Below are 15800 nucleotides of genomic sequence, written 5' to 3'. Positions count from 1 at the left end.
GCACAAAGAAATACTCAATACAACACTAAATAATAATTCACCCTAATTTATGTGATGTTGACACATTTCATTGCGTGCTTGAAGTGCAAGACTCACTATTTTCAGTTGTTTTCCTCCCTTTAAAATAACATAAATCATCACAGTGAGAGCTGTAACAGTCAATTGAAAGCTAACCTCCCCCCTTTGAAAATAACATTCATTTCATCCACAACTAATAAGTGAAAACAGGCTGATCAAACAAGTCAAAGCGCAACCAATTCCCAAATGTTTACATGTAAAATGGAAATCTAAATCCACATAATTGGTCATTTCCTGGCTGCAAATTGTGTGTTTGTTACACAGGAGGTTAAGGGTTCAGTTCTGGTGCTGGTTAATGGTTTCCTCTACAGTCAAACCGAATAGGGAAAGCAGCATCCTGAGCGGTTTAATCAGATATCTGTTTACCCCTCAACCCTCATCTTTAAACACCATTCAACCTGTTGTATTATTCATGGGATTATTTATGGAAATGCATCCCGAACCTGCTTCCTGCTGGATGTCCATCTGGCCCGCATTTACAAGAATCACTTACCAGATAGATCGTTTTAAAAAAAAAAAGAAGAAGTTACAAATTTCTCTTCAGCGCTATGTTAGGTTGCCTTGACCTCCCTCCTACTATGAAAACCATGTCCGTATTTAACTCTCTTAGACTGACCCTGGTGCATATTATAGTCTCTGTGTGTGTAGGTGGGAAGGTAGTGGTGTCCCCGAGAGCACTGAACATGGGGGTCTTTAGAGTAGGATGGATTATGGAGTGCAAATGTTGCATATCAACTACACGCCTCCAGTAGATCTGAAAATTACACTTAGAGGCCCTGCAGCATTGTTCTTGTGGATGATAATAAGACACATAGCCTGCTGCTGATAGAAAAGCTTGTACTGTAATATGAACAAATTCACCCACAAAATGATGTCCTATTTAAAATACACTTTTAAGAGCTAGCTTTTGTAGAAACAGCTATAGCATTGATGGAGCTATTGACACCATTCTGTAAGTCCATCTGGCGGATAATGAACTCCTGGCTCGCAGCGAGTAGAGGACGCTGTGTGTGTGATAGACGTAAAAAGTTGACAGTTCACCATGCACATTGTGACAGGAGGAACAGAGAGGATGCCAGCCTGCTGCCAACTCTGTCCACTCCAGTTTAAGTCTCACACCAGTGCAAAACAAAAATCATGACGCTGCTCAGGTGTGGGACCATAACTGTGGGAGACTCTATCTGCAGAATCCTCTGGGACGGCAGCCCCCAGAAAACAAAAACGGTAGATAGTTAATGCACAAAATTCTGGTTATATACTAAGGGTGGGAAAAAAAATCAGTTCACTCATGTATCTTGATTTCTTTTTTTAATACGATTTTTAAATTGATTTCTAATGCCAGAATCGATATATTTGCTTCATTTGAGTCTATGCAGAGGTAGAAGGAAGTTAACGCTTTTATTGTGGTAGTCTTGAGTAACATGACGTTATATCCGTTCTGTATCCGTCACTCGCGGCCGACTGCAGCGAGCAGACAGCGGCAGATATAACAGAGCAGAAAACTCTGCAAAACAAACTTGGTGAAGTAAGCAGAAGTATTCACACGTGACTACGTCCGGTTTTCAAAATAAGGTGTTAACAAAGGACCTGTATATACAACATACATATATGGAAATAAGATTGATTAGATTATATTCACCAGAAGTATAAAACATTACATGTCCCCTATAAATTAAATGGAAAATACCACTAATTTGTGAGGGAAATGTCTTTTATTCTTGGATTTTTTTGGTTGCTGGAAAAACATTTAATAAATAATGCCTGACAATGACTGATATATTTGACTTCAGGACATCTCAGACTACATACATGCTGAAAATCAAACATTATTACTGGATTAATTTAGATATTCTCCAAAGTAAAAGTCTCTAGAAGTGTATGATTCATCTTTTTTCCCATGATCCAGTGTTATAAAAGTTAACAAAAATCGCAATAAATCGTAATATCGAATCGCAATACTTAAAAATCGCAATACATATCGAATCGGCACCCAAGTATCGTGATAGTATCAAATCAGGATAATGGTGTATCGTATCAGCCCTATTATATACTATCATCATCATTATTAATTACCCTAGAAGGACAAGCATGTTTTGACATTCAAGATGGGGAGAATAGAATGATTGAACATGATATCAGTTGTCAGTTTCCCCATGTGTCTGCTAAGGATGTCATGACAATGTCATCAGCCGTCTGTAGATGCCAGCAGCTTTGTTCTTACTTGAGCTTAATCTGGCACTGTTTCCCCATGCTGATTATGCTACTACAAGAGTTGAAAATGCAGTCAACAGTCATCTTATCCGTGCATCGCATCCTTAATGTAATATTGTTAACATTTAATCATCCACCGGTATCATCCTCAGTCTCCTAATGTAAAACATGCGATAGAGCCACAAAGACACCTGTTAAATTAATTGGAGTAATTGGGGGGAGTTGATATCATGATACAAAACCATTTAAATAACACTCAATTAAATTCAGGAAAGATATTTTGTAACATGTTTGACTGCTTTTTTTCTGTATCCTGTAAAGAGTCTTCTAAATGAACTGATACGGCAGAGTTTTTTAGACTTCTGTCAGAGCCGTATAGATGCACAGGCGCATGTTTTTGATCCTTAATGGGGCATATAATTGGTCCAGAAATAAAAGCAGCTAATTGCCTTGTTATCAGTGCTGACTTGGGCCGCTGCCCACACTGTTACACCCTGTTATACCCCAATTCCCGCCTGAGCTTTTCTCTCTCACTGGCACGTATTCATGACTTGATTCTAAACGAATTGTTAAATCCATGAGCTAAGTGGATGCTTTTAAACCCTCAGCACAAGGCAAACTTGTCTCCCAGTAGTTGACTCTAAATGCTGTGTGTGAATTTTCATTCTTAGAGAGGTTTACAATCAATTGATGGATGAATAATCAAACAGTAACTATTTTTTTTTGCATGACATTTACAACTCAACTCTCAATACTCATTTTTGATTGATTAATCCAAAAAACGGTAACCCCTCCATGACTAATTTCAAAACTACATCATGTTTTGACCATTAAAGCTGACTATGTCGTTTGATATTTTCTCATCTCAGAAGAAGCTGTAGATTCGGTCATTTTCCGTTGCAAGGTCTATTTGAACAGGAAGAGGAAAGAATTTGTTGCACACCACGGTCGTCTACTAGGACAAGGTAAGCCGGTGGTACAGTATGTAAAACTACTTGGACTAAATTAAAAAAAAAAGTTATACCCCTTACTAAAAAGTGTTGAGTTCCTCCAGAAATCAAAGTTACTTTATTGAACAAGTGTGTCCCCTACTAACAAGTGATGAGTCCCAACAATTGTAGGTCGATTGTTTGATGTTTCACAAGCTCTCTTAGCTTTTTTAGTAATATAAGAATAAATAAACAACTCTAATAACTATGAGAAAGTTCCTCTGGTCTGAAAACACCTATTATCTTGCACTGAGCAAATAAAAAAAAAAAGCTTTAGTACATCTAAAGCTATTTTAGGCAGTAGATGCACTCAAATTGGGTCATTTTGCAAAGTTGGATTTTAAAAAAAGTTTAAAATGAGGCCTGCCTTGTTAAATTCGGGCTCTGCTCTTGGCTCTCAGGGCCTTAAGTGACCTCTGTGTTGTCATTTTTAAGTATATATTGTAGTTAACATTTACACACACACACAGCTTGCCTCTGTCTGCTCCCATTGAGCACAAGGTCAATGTCCCTGGTTTGTGTCGTCTCTGTCGGGGTTGACTACATGCTGAAAGGGATTTTACATCCAAAGGTTATGTGAGTTATGTTTCACTGTCCTTGCCCCTCACTGTCAGACTGTGTGCAGAGTCACTGACTAATACTGTGCAGAGGTAAATCTTTTGTCGTATCATTTTGACGTATGAGGGCAGTTCAATGATGGACTGCTTCTTCCCTAATGCTTTCCTCAGTATTCTGTACTTCTGTATATCATTTCACACATTAACATTTAAGCTTAGACAAGATTATAATGATGGAAATGATGGCTGTTTAATGCATTGTGTGACTCTGACATTTATCTGCTGATTAAAGCCACTGAGAATAGGCTGTTCATGAATACCTAGTAGCTATTTATTTTCTGTCGCTGTCGACACGGCTCCGTGGTACATTCAGCACAGAATGTTCCACGTTTGTCCCCATCGGTTTCCTTAGTGCCTTGCTTTTTAACCAGTATGACAGTGACTAAACTAAAGGCCGACTGAGCAAGCAAGGTCACGAAACAAATGTCAGGGGCTGAGTGATCTCCTTGTTTTTCTCTGAGTGGTTAACCACGGGGTTTAAGGAGTCATTCAGGCCTACACGTCTACCTCCACAGTAAATGTGAGTATCTGCAGGACACATAAATATGTACATTAAAATGAATAAAATGTAGTTCAAGCAGGATGGACCAAGGCGATAATACAGATTAATGACTTAATTACTGTTTATAATAGGATCATTAGTGGTGAACCTCAGCACTGAATCATTTGACATCATAACATTTTACATTAACAATTGAGTGATAGTGCAGTAGAGTTTATGTAGGTCGAAATGAAGGTAGCTTGTGACTGCAAGTCGAGGCGCCAGTGGTGGTAGGGACGGGGAGGAGCAGCATTGTGATGGTTGAAAAGACAATGTTATAGAGAGACAAATTCTGTCCCCATCCGGTGGACCACTGTGGGACCTTATTTCGGAACAATATTAACGGTAGTCAACGGTGAGTTTGAATTGCGCATGTCACGTCTCTCTCGCTGAAGCTACGATACCTGTGTGTTTTTGTACTGGGATGTACTCGCACGAGCAACGGGTCTCGCTCGTTCTTTCTCTTCCTGGCTGATAAAAAGATCAGGAGTCGCTGGATGAAACGCATCAGCTAAGATTACATTACATTTACATTACAACATGAGATTGAGTTCACGGAGCGGTTCCTCATAAAAAACTAAATGATACTACGACAAAATGATCTTTCTCTATCTTTACCACAATTCAAACGGGATCAAAAAATATTTATCTCTCACCGTTGACGTGTTTTTTCCAAAATAAGGTCCCATGGTGGACACCAGAAGGGGAGTGACTTCGCCTCTCTATAATGATAGGCATATACAATAGGGTGTGTATATAGTTGTATTTCATAGGGAGGGAGTGGTGTTGGAAAAAGATTGAAATGTACAGATGGCTAAATGATTTGGTAGGAATGTAGAGAAAGACAAAGCTGCCCTGTATAAAAGGTTTGGGAGTGACCATTGAAAGAGAGAATTAACTGTAAGGGGAATAACTACAGGAAGAATGTGGAGAAAAGTGATTGGATAAAAGGCAATAGAGAAATAATAGGTGTGTGTGAGGAGTGCCGGAGGGAGGTGGCCCTCCTGGTTGAACCTCTGCTATAGTTTCATTATGCTGCAGCGGTTAATGTCAAGATTTGCATTAATGAAACAGCAGCGGGGGTTTATCTTGCAGCAGGAGCTGCATAGCTGTGTCTTTAGGCCTCTACGATGTCGATTACATTAGCCATTTCTTGTTTTTCATTTTATACATTATTATTTTACTGTATGCATAATCTATTTGAAATTGTTACTTTCAAGCCTCTGCTTTATTTATAGTTGACTTGACTTTCTAGTTTTCAAATTAGCATAATATACTCACAACGACATATGAAAGATAAATAAAAAGACTTTATTTTATCACCGTAAAGGCTGTTACACACTGGCTGTGTTTTCTTTGTGTGATTTAATTTGCATGTCAATAGATATTTTTTAAACTGTTGTTTTTGTCATGAATATTTTCACACAGAACACAAATATTAAGCGGCGAAAAAGCGACGTACTTTCTGGAACAAGTTGGATTTCCTGAGCTTTCACACCGCGAACAAAGGCAACCAATCGCGTTGCTCCGTAGTCCGAACCAGGACAGCAAACTTTATTACTCCTTTCAACCTTGACAAAGGCAGCGCAGACCAGATCCACTCCTTTCTGTTCCCACCTTTCACAATAAAAGCCCTTGACATATAATATTCACATGCTAGTATTTCTAAATTTTCGTGTCGTTTATTCGTCACGCCCTCGGTGTGTAAAAACCTTTACACTCACATTGTAAATACAGTTGGGGTTCAGGTGGGGTTTATCACAAAATGGCAGTTATAATACGGAAATGTATTTGATACTGTTTTAGTATTCCTCACACACTTCCTTGTTCACTTTTATGGCTGCCCGTCCTCTACTTTTTGATTTAACACATTGGAGCCACATTTGACATAATTGTGTATTTATTCATTTTAAATCAACCAAAAATTGATATACAAGATATTTTTTATTTTTTTTAACACAGTACAGTTGACTGTTTAGATCAGATAGATCCGTCTTTAAAGCTTTACACTTTTGTTTCCTGCTGTTTACTGCTTGAATTGACATGCTTTTCCACTTGTAATTAACATTAGGGAAATCGAATCATGTTGCATTTCCTCTCTGTGAACAAGTGATGAGATGTTTTAATGATGATCTCAGAGTAGAAGAAACTTGGAAAATCAGATCCAAGTTGAAAATAACAGCAATTACTGAGTACTTCAGTGTCAAGAGGCTCTGGATATGTAGGTACAGCTTTGAGTATAGGGTTGGGATCACTCACAGAAATCCTTGACAGAATGCTTCATAAGTTTCTTTGGATGAATAACAGAAGCCTGAAGCCCTCTGGTAATATCAGGGCAATAAGGAGAATTTTTGATGGAACTTGTTGAAGTGCAGATAAGTATGTGCTCGCTAATACTTAAAAGAAATTATTCTAAGACACCCTCTCCCTTCAAACACCCACACACTATACCCCACAGCATTATCCTAGCCGTGATAATATGACCATGTAACGCTGCAGAGCGAAAGTATAAAGGCACTGTAGCATGTATTGTTTGAATGGATCTTTTCGTGTAGGTGTGTTTTGTTCTTGAAGTTAACAATCTAATCAATCCCATATGCTTTAAGAATAAATGTGACTTTGCTGTCAGCATCTTGGGAAGTGTATCTTGACAAGTTCTTGTTGATAACCATCATCTTATTTTCATTAGCGCCACAGCAGCGCAGTCTGTAATCTACCGCTTACAGCAGAGCTGGAAAAAGGAGGGCTTGACTTTGAATGAACTCTCCCCTTCCTCGCTATGTTTGTTTTTGCTCATAGTTTCTATTTTCTGGAATATTTTGTTGCCAGAAAACAACTTGAACTTTTTTGTTCACTCTCCATTGTTAGAGAAACCCTGGCTTGACATGATATCAGGGGGTATAGCAACAAAATTCCTCCTGCATTGTTGAGAGAGGCGTGCTAGGATTGGCCTGGTACTGTAGATCATTCTTAATCAACAATGTAAGCTGACAAAAAATCGTCCCCCTCCTTTAGATTTACCAATGTCATAACAGAAAAAAACCTCTAAACTCCTTCATCATTAAAATGACTGCAGTAATAACTCCTCCTAAATAACATAAAAAGAACCGCTCGTAGCGCTGATAACACTGATGTCTGATCAGCTCCCACTTTAGCGATGGCTCCACATAACATAATCTACTCCTACACATCTTTCATTCATCTCCTGATGCTGTGCAGCCCTTTTGCTAAGCTCTCCAGAATGTCTCCACCCTGCCTTTTACTGTAATTACATTCTCCACCGGGGGAGCCCACGCTGCAGCCCGCCACTCGGTTCTGAGAACAGAGAAGAAAGGAGACAAATAAAGAGAGGTGTTCTCCGAGTGTATGGTGTGTGTGTGTGTGGGGGTTACGTTGAGGATGATGGTAGTATTACTCCCTAGGCTCTTCCAGAGGAGGAGAGGATTAAGAGGAATCTATCTGAAGGTGAAAAGGTCTTATCCTTTCTGGGGATGACCTAAAGCCTCTCAGAGAAAGTTTTTTTTTTTTTTCCAAATAGAAGCAGAGCAGGAATGTGTTTTAGCCTACGCAAACCAGAATCCACTTTTGCAATGCATGACACCTCTTCCTAACTGGATACCGTGCGAATGTGCGAACATCAGATTGTTTCCAAGGCTGTCAATCGATTTAAAATATCGCTTGCTTGTCCATGATTAATCGCAAATTAATCATACATTTTTCAAGTATGTAATACTCTTATCAACATGGGAGTGGGCAAAGATGCTGCTTTATGCAAATGTGTGTATATATTTATTATTGGAAATCAATTAAAAACACAAAACAATGACAAATATTGTCCAGAAACCCTCACAGGTACTGCATTTAGCATAACAAATATGCTCAAACCACAACATGGCAAACTCAAGCCCAACAGGCAACAACAGCTGTCAGTGTGTCAGTGTGCCGACTTGACGATGACTTGCCCCAAACTGCATGTGATTATCATAAAGTGGGCATGTCTGTAAGGGGGAGACTCGTGGGTACCCATAGAACCCATTTTCACCCCTTTGAAAATGGCCACGACAGTTTTTCCTCGCCAAAATTGAGCGCAAATTTGGAATATTATTCCCTTCCCTTGTTCCCGACAAGTTAGTATGACACGGTTTGACTTTGTTTTTTCTAGTTTCATATGATACCAGGATCTTCACTCTAGCTTTAAAACTGAACTACAACCTTCGAAAGATCGATTGCATTAATGAAAACAAATTTGCGTTAATGCGTTAGTATAGCGTTAACTTTGACAGCTCTAATTGTTACAGTTTTTCCCAAAGATGTACTAACCTACTCTCTGCGTCAAGCAAAGCGACTTGTCGCTTGTTTGAAAAAAACGCTTGCTCTGGCTCTATTTATGCGAACTTTTGCGCACCTCCAACCTACTTTCACTGGTCAAGATCGACGCTGACAGTAACTGACAGTTAATCTATAGCACTCTGACATTGCTCGTAGTATATCTGGACAATTTTTCGCGCTCCATTCGCTAGAGTTCGCTTGGTTGCTGTATGTCGGTTCAGAGGTTTGATAATTACACATGCTTTGCTACTGGCTGCAGAGTTTCCTACTTGAGAAAGTAAATATTACATTCATGTTGTAGCTGTAGATTGTGGAGTTCTTATGGATAGATTCTTAAATTTACACCTTTTAAAAAGGAATCCTGACATATGTGAAGCTTATTTCATCATCAGTCAAAATTTGTTTGTCATATGCAATGTGGCCTGCAGTCTGCGGTTCAGTTTACTGTAATCGCTGGAAAATTGACTAAAGGAGGCTCTTGTGTATGTGCATGCGTTTCCATTCCCTTTTGTGTGCGCAGCTGTGTGGATGAACATCTATACATCCATCTGTGTGTCTGCGGCACAGGTGTGTCTCTACATAAACTGCTTCGGCTTCATCGAGTTAACTTCTTTTGAAGGAACACCAGCTGCTGTTGTGCCGTCATATAACCCACTGCAGTAGAGCTGGCTGTCCCAATTATCTGTCACTCAGCGTACCTGCCCGGGTGCCACGGGACATACACTCACTATATTGCAGTTTCCTGTGGGAGCAGATAGAATCTGGCTTGTCAAGTCTTAATACAGTCAGTACCTTCAAGCTTGGCTCTGTCTGTTCCTTCTCCTCAAACTCATTTACTGTATATCCGAGGATATATACCTTGGGAAAATCGAATCTAGCTTATTTTCCACAGGGTGTTTGAGGTGTTTTTCATTATTATTTTTCATTTATCCGCTTTTTAAAGTTAGTCAAACAGTGTAGTTGTGGTGGATTTGACCTTCCTGGAGTGGCTGGGGTGGTCATCACCAAGTACCTTAAAGATATGTCTTACAAAAGCAGTATGCCATCACAGATTGAAATTCTCCTTTGACTCTTTTTTGGGCAACCAAAGGTAGCCGTTCACATGAGTAGGTGACAACTTCAAAATCAAGGCAGCTTTTTTCCCAAACTGGCATGCTGCAAGTTTATCCCCCTCCGGAACAATACAACTGTATTGCCGACAATGATAAAGCAGCAGGAAGATTGCTGTTCGCAGTCTGCTTGCTAGCGTGGCGCATAACAGCAGCAGTCCCGACGTGCCGTAGATTAATGGCTTGTCAGAGGAAACATCCGCAGGGCTGCCACAGCCATCGGAAGATGTGTTTTCTGTCTTATATCCACTACTGGGTCTCCAGGGCAGCTCATGCAGCCAAGCACATATCCTCTCTTTATTACACTATAGTTCAGAGGAGAGGAGAGTAATCACTGGGCTGGCAACGTAAGTTCAAAATTGAAGAAAAGCAGCACAGAAATGACATGCTTTCTTAAAAAAGAGACATTAAATCCGGTGTTGGTGTTGCATGCTTTGACATTTGAAAAAGGTTAATTTCACTTGATCTTTCCTGGACGTAAATTAACTTTGAAGGAAACTCATTAGCCACCTTCCCACGTTGCACCTGATGGAAGCCATTTACTTTTTGTCTTCCACCATTAACACTTACACTCATGGTCACTGATTTAACTACATGCCTCTCATGTCACACTTTCTTTCCCCTTTTGTCTTTTCTCCTCTCTTTCGTGTCCTACTTTACGTTTCTTCTTCACTTCTCTTTGCTCTATCTCGCCTACTCACTCCCGCCCTTATCTGCAGGTAACAGTATACTACACTCGGCCGCAGACAGCGTGACGAGTGCCGTACAGAAGGCCAGCCAGGCCCTGAACGAGCGCGGCGAGCGACTAGGCCGGGCCGAGGAGAGGACCGCAGACATGATGAACAGTGCCGAACAGTTCTCTGTTACTGCACAGAAGGTGAGTCAACACACAACAACGCATAACCTCAGGGTGGGCTTAAGGTGTTTTAATTTAATACAGCCTATTGAAATTCTGATTTCGTTATGACGGAATATCTCGTCATAATTTTAAAGTCATTATTAGTTCAGCCTAAAGATCAAACATTTTACTTAAACCTGAGGATATTTGTTGCTTCATTGTGACTTTAAGCTTCTCAGCAGTGGTGCTTTCTGCTCTGGGAAGATAATAGTCTTTTTCTTCTTCCCTCATTTACTCGCTCTTTAGTAGTGGGTGTTCCCTCATTCTCCATCTTCCCCATTCTGTGTCTCTTGTTTGTCAGGAAAACTAATTGCATGCTCTTTAATGTGGCTATTAGCATAATGTTTTTTTGTTTTTTTACTGCAAAACAAAAGAAAAAAAAAATCGATTGCTTTGTAACGAGCGCACCTGATGATCATCATCATAGCTGTCTTTCTAATAGCACACAGTATATCACGCATCTCTGGCTTTGCAAGCTTGGCTTCTTGTGTAAGATTAGGCAGCCCTGGCCTGCTGCCCTGTCATGTCGTTCACTGAGACATGTGCCATCTAAAGTGGAATGTCAATAACTTTAATAGGCATAGCTATCCATTGCCATATTGAACATGTTTTGAGCTAGTGATGGTGGGATAATTGAAAGACATTTCAGGAGCCTTGCACGGCCCTCTTACTGCTCACAGATGAGCTTCCCCACTGTGATGAATTACCAAAAAAACTGTGATAAGCAAAGCAAAACGCCTCGGCTCTGGTGGTTTTCACGAGAGAATGACTGCAGAGCCCCCCGTGAAGAATCACTCATTTGCAGGCGTTTTTTCTCATTTCACTTGCTGCCATTCGCTTTTGTGTGTTATCACTTATCATTTGTCTTGCACGTTATCATCAAGACTCATAATTTTGCACGTCTGTTAAAAAGGCTGTTTGGTGGCCTTACAGATGGATAAAGAAATCATTACTGTCATTTCATCCATTGCATTTTTTTATCTGAGCATGGCTTTAAAGATGGCTTGACAGGATCAAGCCATCTGCGTGTGTTGTAAGTGCTAAGTGTCTGCAGTGCTGTGAGAGGGTCACCTTGACTCTTTCTCTTCTGTTCACTTCTGCAATCTCATTTCTGTGCCTCACTTTTTGACCGCAACTGATCTCGCTGCGCTGCTCACTCAATTTTAAACAAGAGACCCGTCATTTCTGCGTGCTGCTCTACTGCCCCCACTTGTTCAGTCTGTAGAATTCCTCATTCTGCAGCAGCATACTCCATACTCTGTTGTCTGTGTGTGTGTGTGTGTGTGTGTGTGTGTGTGTGTGTGTGTGTCTTGCATCCTCACATCTCCACACCCCGTAGCTTTGCATCAGATTGGTGGGCCTGGCCATCTCTCTAACGAGCCTCCAGCCAAGCCCATTAGGACCCTTGTTAATGAGATAAATTAAGTTCCCTTGTCATTGCCTGACTAAAAAAAAACACTATGACCCCTGGCTGCCTTCCAGCACTCGTCTAATAAACTCTCCCTAACAACTTTTTCACCTCTGTGGAACGTTTCTAAAATATCAAATCTGTACCTTACATCATTTTACTAACTGTGGTCGCTATTGCATGCATATATCTGCAGTACTCTGTAGCATTTGGCTGATAAGGCAATTAAAGATTCTGATTGTATTATCCCCCACCCTGATTTTTCTACAGCTTGCCATGAAGCACAAGTGTTAGACCACTGCCAAAAACCAACTGGGCTGGGGGGGTCACCAATCGCCAGTCGCTGTACAGGAGAAGGATTCCAGATTTTATTCTTTTTAAAAGATTTAATTTGATTGCTATTTTGTTAACAATGTTAACATTTTAATGTGTTGGGGTTGTTGTATTCTGGTGGCGACGCATCGTGCAGCGGGGAGGAAGAGAGAGGTAACCAACGCTACTTCAGACTGTCGGCAGAATGTTTCATGCTTCTGTTTGCCAAAAAAAAAGTCACAGGACGTGACTGTATGTGATAACCGCCTCCTCTTTTTCATATGCTCAAACACTTAACGTGAGAGAACACATGCTGACAAGTCATTATCAGCAATCACTCCAGGACAAGGAACAGCTTGTCTCGCCGGTTATTAATTGTTGAGAGTTATTTATGAGCACTGCGGTGATTATGCACTCTGATTCATGAGTGACGGACCCTCTCATGGGTTTCACAGGTGTGACTTTGGATTGGGTGGCAGTATACCACACAAACACCTGACATACCTAGATTTTCTTATCTGATGCTTAGGTTGTACCCAGGTAAATATTTTGGTCAACACATTTGGGAGAGCGGGATGCAGTCCACGGCTGAACATTAATAAATCCCAAAGTATTTAATTTTCAAATTAATGTTTCCTTTTCTCTTTTGACTCTCGGACATTGCGGTCTGCTGTTCAGTCCATCATTTCAAAATGTATTGAAGCAGTATTAGTCAAAATGTTTTCAACATATTTCATAAATTGCATATGAGAAATTGCACACACACACATAAATAACAATATACAATATATAACAACCATGAAATGTTTTATTCCTCTGTCCGATTTGTCTACCATACAAAAACAACCAAAACTACATGGAATACAGTTGCCAACATTTTTTGGAAGTGTACTTGAAGAACTGTTTTGAAAATAAGCTTTTTAAGTATAATAATTTATGTTAAATTCACTAAACCAGCTTCTGCATTGTAAAAAAGCAAAACATGTAATTCTTCTAGTATCTCGGTGTCCGTAGAGCTAATTTGTCTCATGAACATTGGAATGACTCCTGGCTGTATTTCAACTTTAAACATTCAGTAGTCATACCTTATGCTTTTTGTATAAATTGGGTCGGTTATTATAAAGATGTGTATACTGATAGATGAAGGACAAAATGTCTCAAATTGCAGAAGCAGTGTGTAGTTATTTATTTTGGTAACGATACATTTTACAGGTCCACAAAACGGCATGGTAATTAGGTGATAATTAGCAGGTAACCTATTTGAAAATTTCTTTGGAATTACTGCCAAATTACCCCAATATTTACCTCAAATTACTTTATTATAAACATTATTTAATAATTATATGCTAAAATAGCATATAATCATTCAAATAGGGCCCTTAGGCTTGATAAGCAGCTGTATGCTGCTCTTCATCAGAGGTGGAAAATCAAAACTAATAGAAGACACTTACAGTCAGGCACGAATCTCACCATTGTGTCGTTTATTGTCTACACAAATGTAACCTGGTAGCTAATGTCATGATTCAGGGAGTTTTTTTAAGAAATTTCAATGACGTTATTTGCTTATTATGATCTATTTATAAGCAGACATGGATATAAAGCACATCAATTAACTTTGTATTCTTTTCCTTGAAATGTATTAAATAAATTACCAGATATTGGGAAATAGCGGAATATAATTATTAAATAATGTTGATGATAAAGTTTGGGGTAATTTGGCAGTAACTCCAAAGAAATTTTAAATAGGTTACTTGCTAATTGTCACCTATTAACCTTTAAATTTGCGGACCTGTAAAATGAAGTATTACCTTTATTTTATTGTCAGTGCTTTCACGCTGACTGTAACTTTGGCTTCCTCACTGGCAAGACACCGCCCTCACAATTGAGATGTATTTGATTCTTTTCATGTTTTGAATTTTTTAATTCACGATGTTACGATGCACTGACAACCTTATCTTGCAGAGCACTGCTGAGTTCATACTGAAACGTTCCAGTTGCCTAACTCTTGGTGTGCTTTAATTGCTTTCTCTAACACTTTGGATGTTTATTGTTTTAATAAAAAAATGTATGAAAAAAACTTTTATATTATTGTCAGTGTCCTTTTTATAACCAGCTTTCACAGGTCCGTCAAATAATGGAATCAGAAGTTGTACATCTATTTTGTGGGGTGTTCTTTATCATTGTTATTGCCTTTGTGTGTTTTACTCATAAACAATTAGCTGTTAAAATGTCTAAAGGTTCGTTATACCGTTTACTCTGTCTGATGTTTCCAGTCTCACTTCATGCTTCAACAATGCTCATCATATCACACTGATCTCAGTTCTCTATAATACTATGAGATGTAAAATAAAGTCCACAATCAAAATAAAGATGGCTCTTTTTTAGTGCCTTTTGCTGTTAATGTCTCACCTCCGTTTGCAGATCAGTGTTAATATTATTATTATATACTTAATGTGTCAACTCAGGGTAACACTGCCTCAGAGGATCAATGAAAGTATTTTAAGGTTTTGGTTACAATTGGATGAAATAGTGTTTATACTACAGAGGAGGGTTATTATGCAGAAATCACAGTATGTGGAAGTAAAATGGTGACAGTCTTTCTTGGTCAAACTTTGCACACTTAAAGCTGCAGTCTGTAACTGTGAGCAAATATTAGGGGTGTAAAAATAACTTTTTATCATATTTGCTCAAAGTTATGACGTCTCATAACTCATGACTACTTGTATCTTATATCTAAATAGTTAAATATTATCTGCATGCTTACCTTTGCTGTCTTGTTTCACCTGGTTTAAATTCAGTTACTAGTTCTATTGTGTGAGTATTTAAATTATTTTAAATGAAGACATTTTTATAGAGAAGAACTCTGTACATCACTAAAACATAATAAATATCATATATCTTCAAGTTGTATAAATTCAGCGCAATGTAAGGCTTGATGGCTTATTTACTATTTCCTCAGTCCAGGTTGTATTACACACTGTACAGTAAACCAAAGTCCCACCACAAATGATTGGAACCTGCTACTCTTGTTGATTAGGTCTTTTAATACAAGGAGGAACATTAAACAATGACTAAGTTTTAATTATTTTTTACTGATACATTTAAGGTTTTTCTACATCAGTGAAAATCTTAACAAGAATAAAGCGACCATTTGTATTGTGATCAATTAAACACAGACGGTCTTCAGGAATGATTGGTCATAGTATTATAAAGATTTGTTAATGTGAAAAATATGAGTGTGTCCATAACCTTGTAGAGTAATATCTAGCGTTGTTCATTATATCTCTCTTTTACTGTCAGTGGAGCAG

At 39.0% G+C, this 15800-nt stretch overlaps 1 protein-coding gene across 2 annotated transcripts in view; it reads left to right on the top strand.

The window, feature by feature from the left end:
- The window catches only part of stxbp6 (syntaxin binding protein 6 (amisyn)), a 72460-nt gene extending 57885 nt beyond the window's left edge, over nt 1-14575 (top strand). The window contains exons 5-6 of one of the 2 annotated variants that reach the window (XM_074661611.1): nt 10594-10751; nt 12451-14575. In XM_074661611.1, the coding sequence (XP_074517712.1) occupies nt 10594-10751; nt 12451-12474 (182 nt within the window). In that variant the 3' untranslated portion in view covers nt 12475-14575. Of the gene's footprint in view, nt 1-3158; nt 3393-10593; nt 10752-12450 lie in introns of those variants that run through there. The other variant, XM_074661612.1, reaches the window with a different exon arrangement.
- The last annotated feature ends 1225 nt before the right edge of the window (nt 14576-15800 follow it).

Source organism: Sebastes fasciatus, chromosome 15 (assembly GCF_043250625.1).
Source record: "Sebastes fasciatus isolate fSebFas1 chromosome 15, fSebFas1.pri, whole genome shotgun sequence".
NCBI lineage: Eukaryota > Metazoa > Chordata > Actinopteri > Perciformes > Sebastidae > Sebastes > Sebastes fasciatus.
This window is presented reverse-complemented; position numbering and strand designations above follow the sequence as displayed.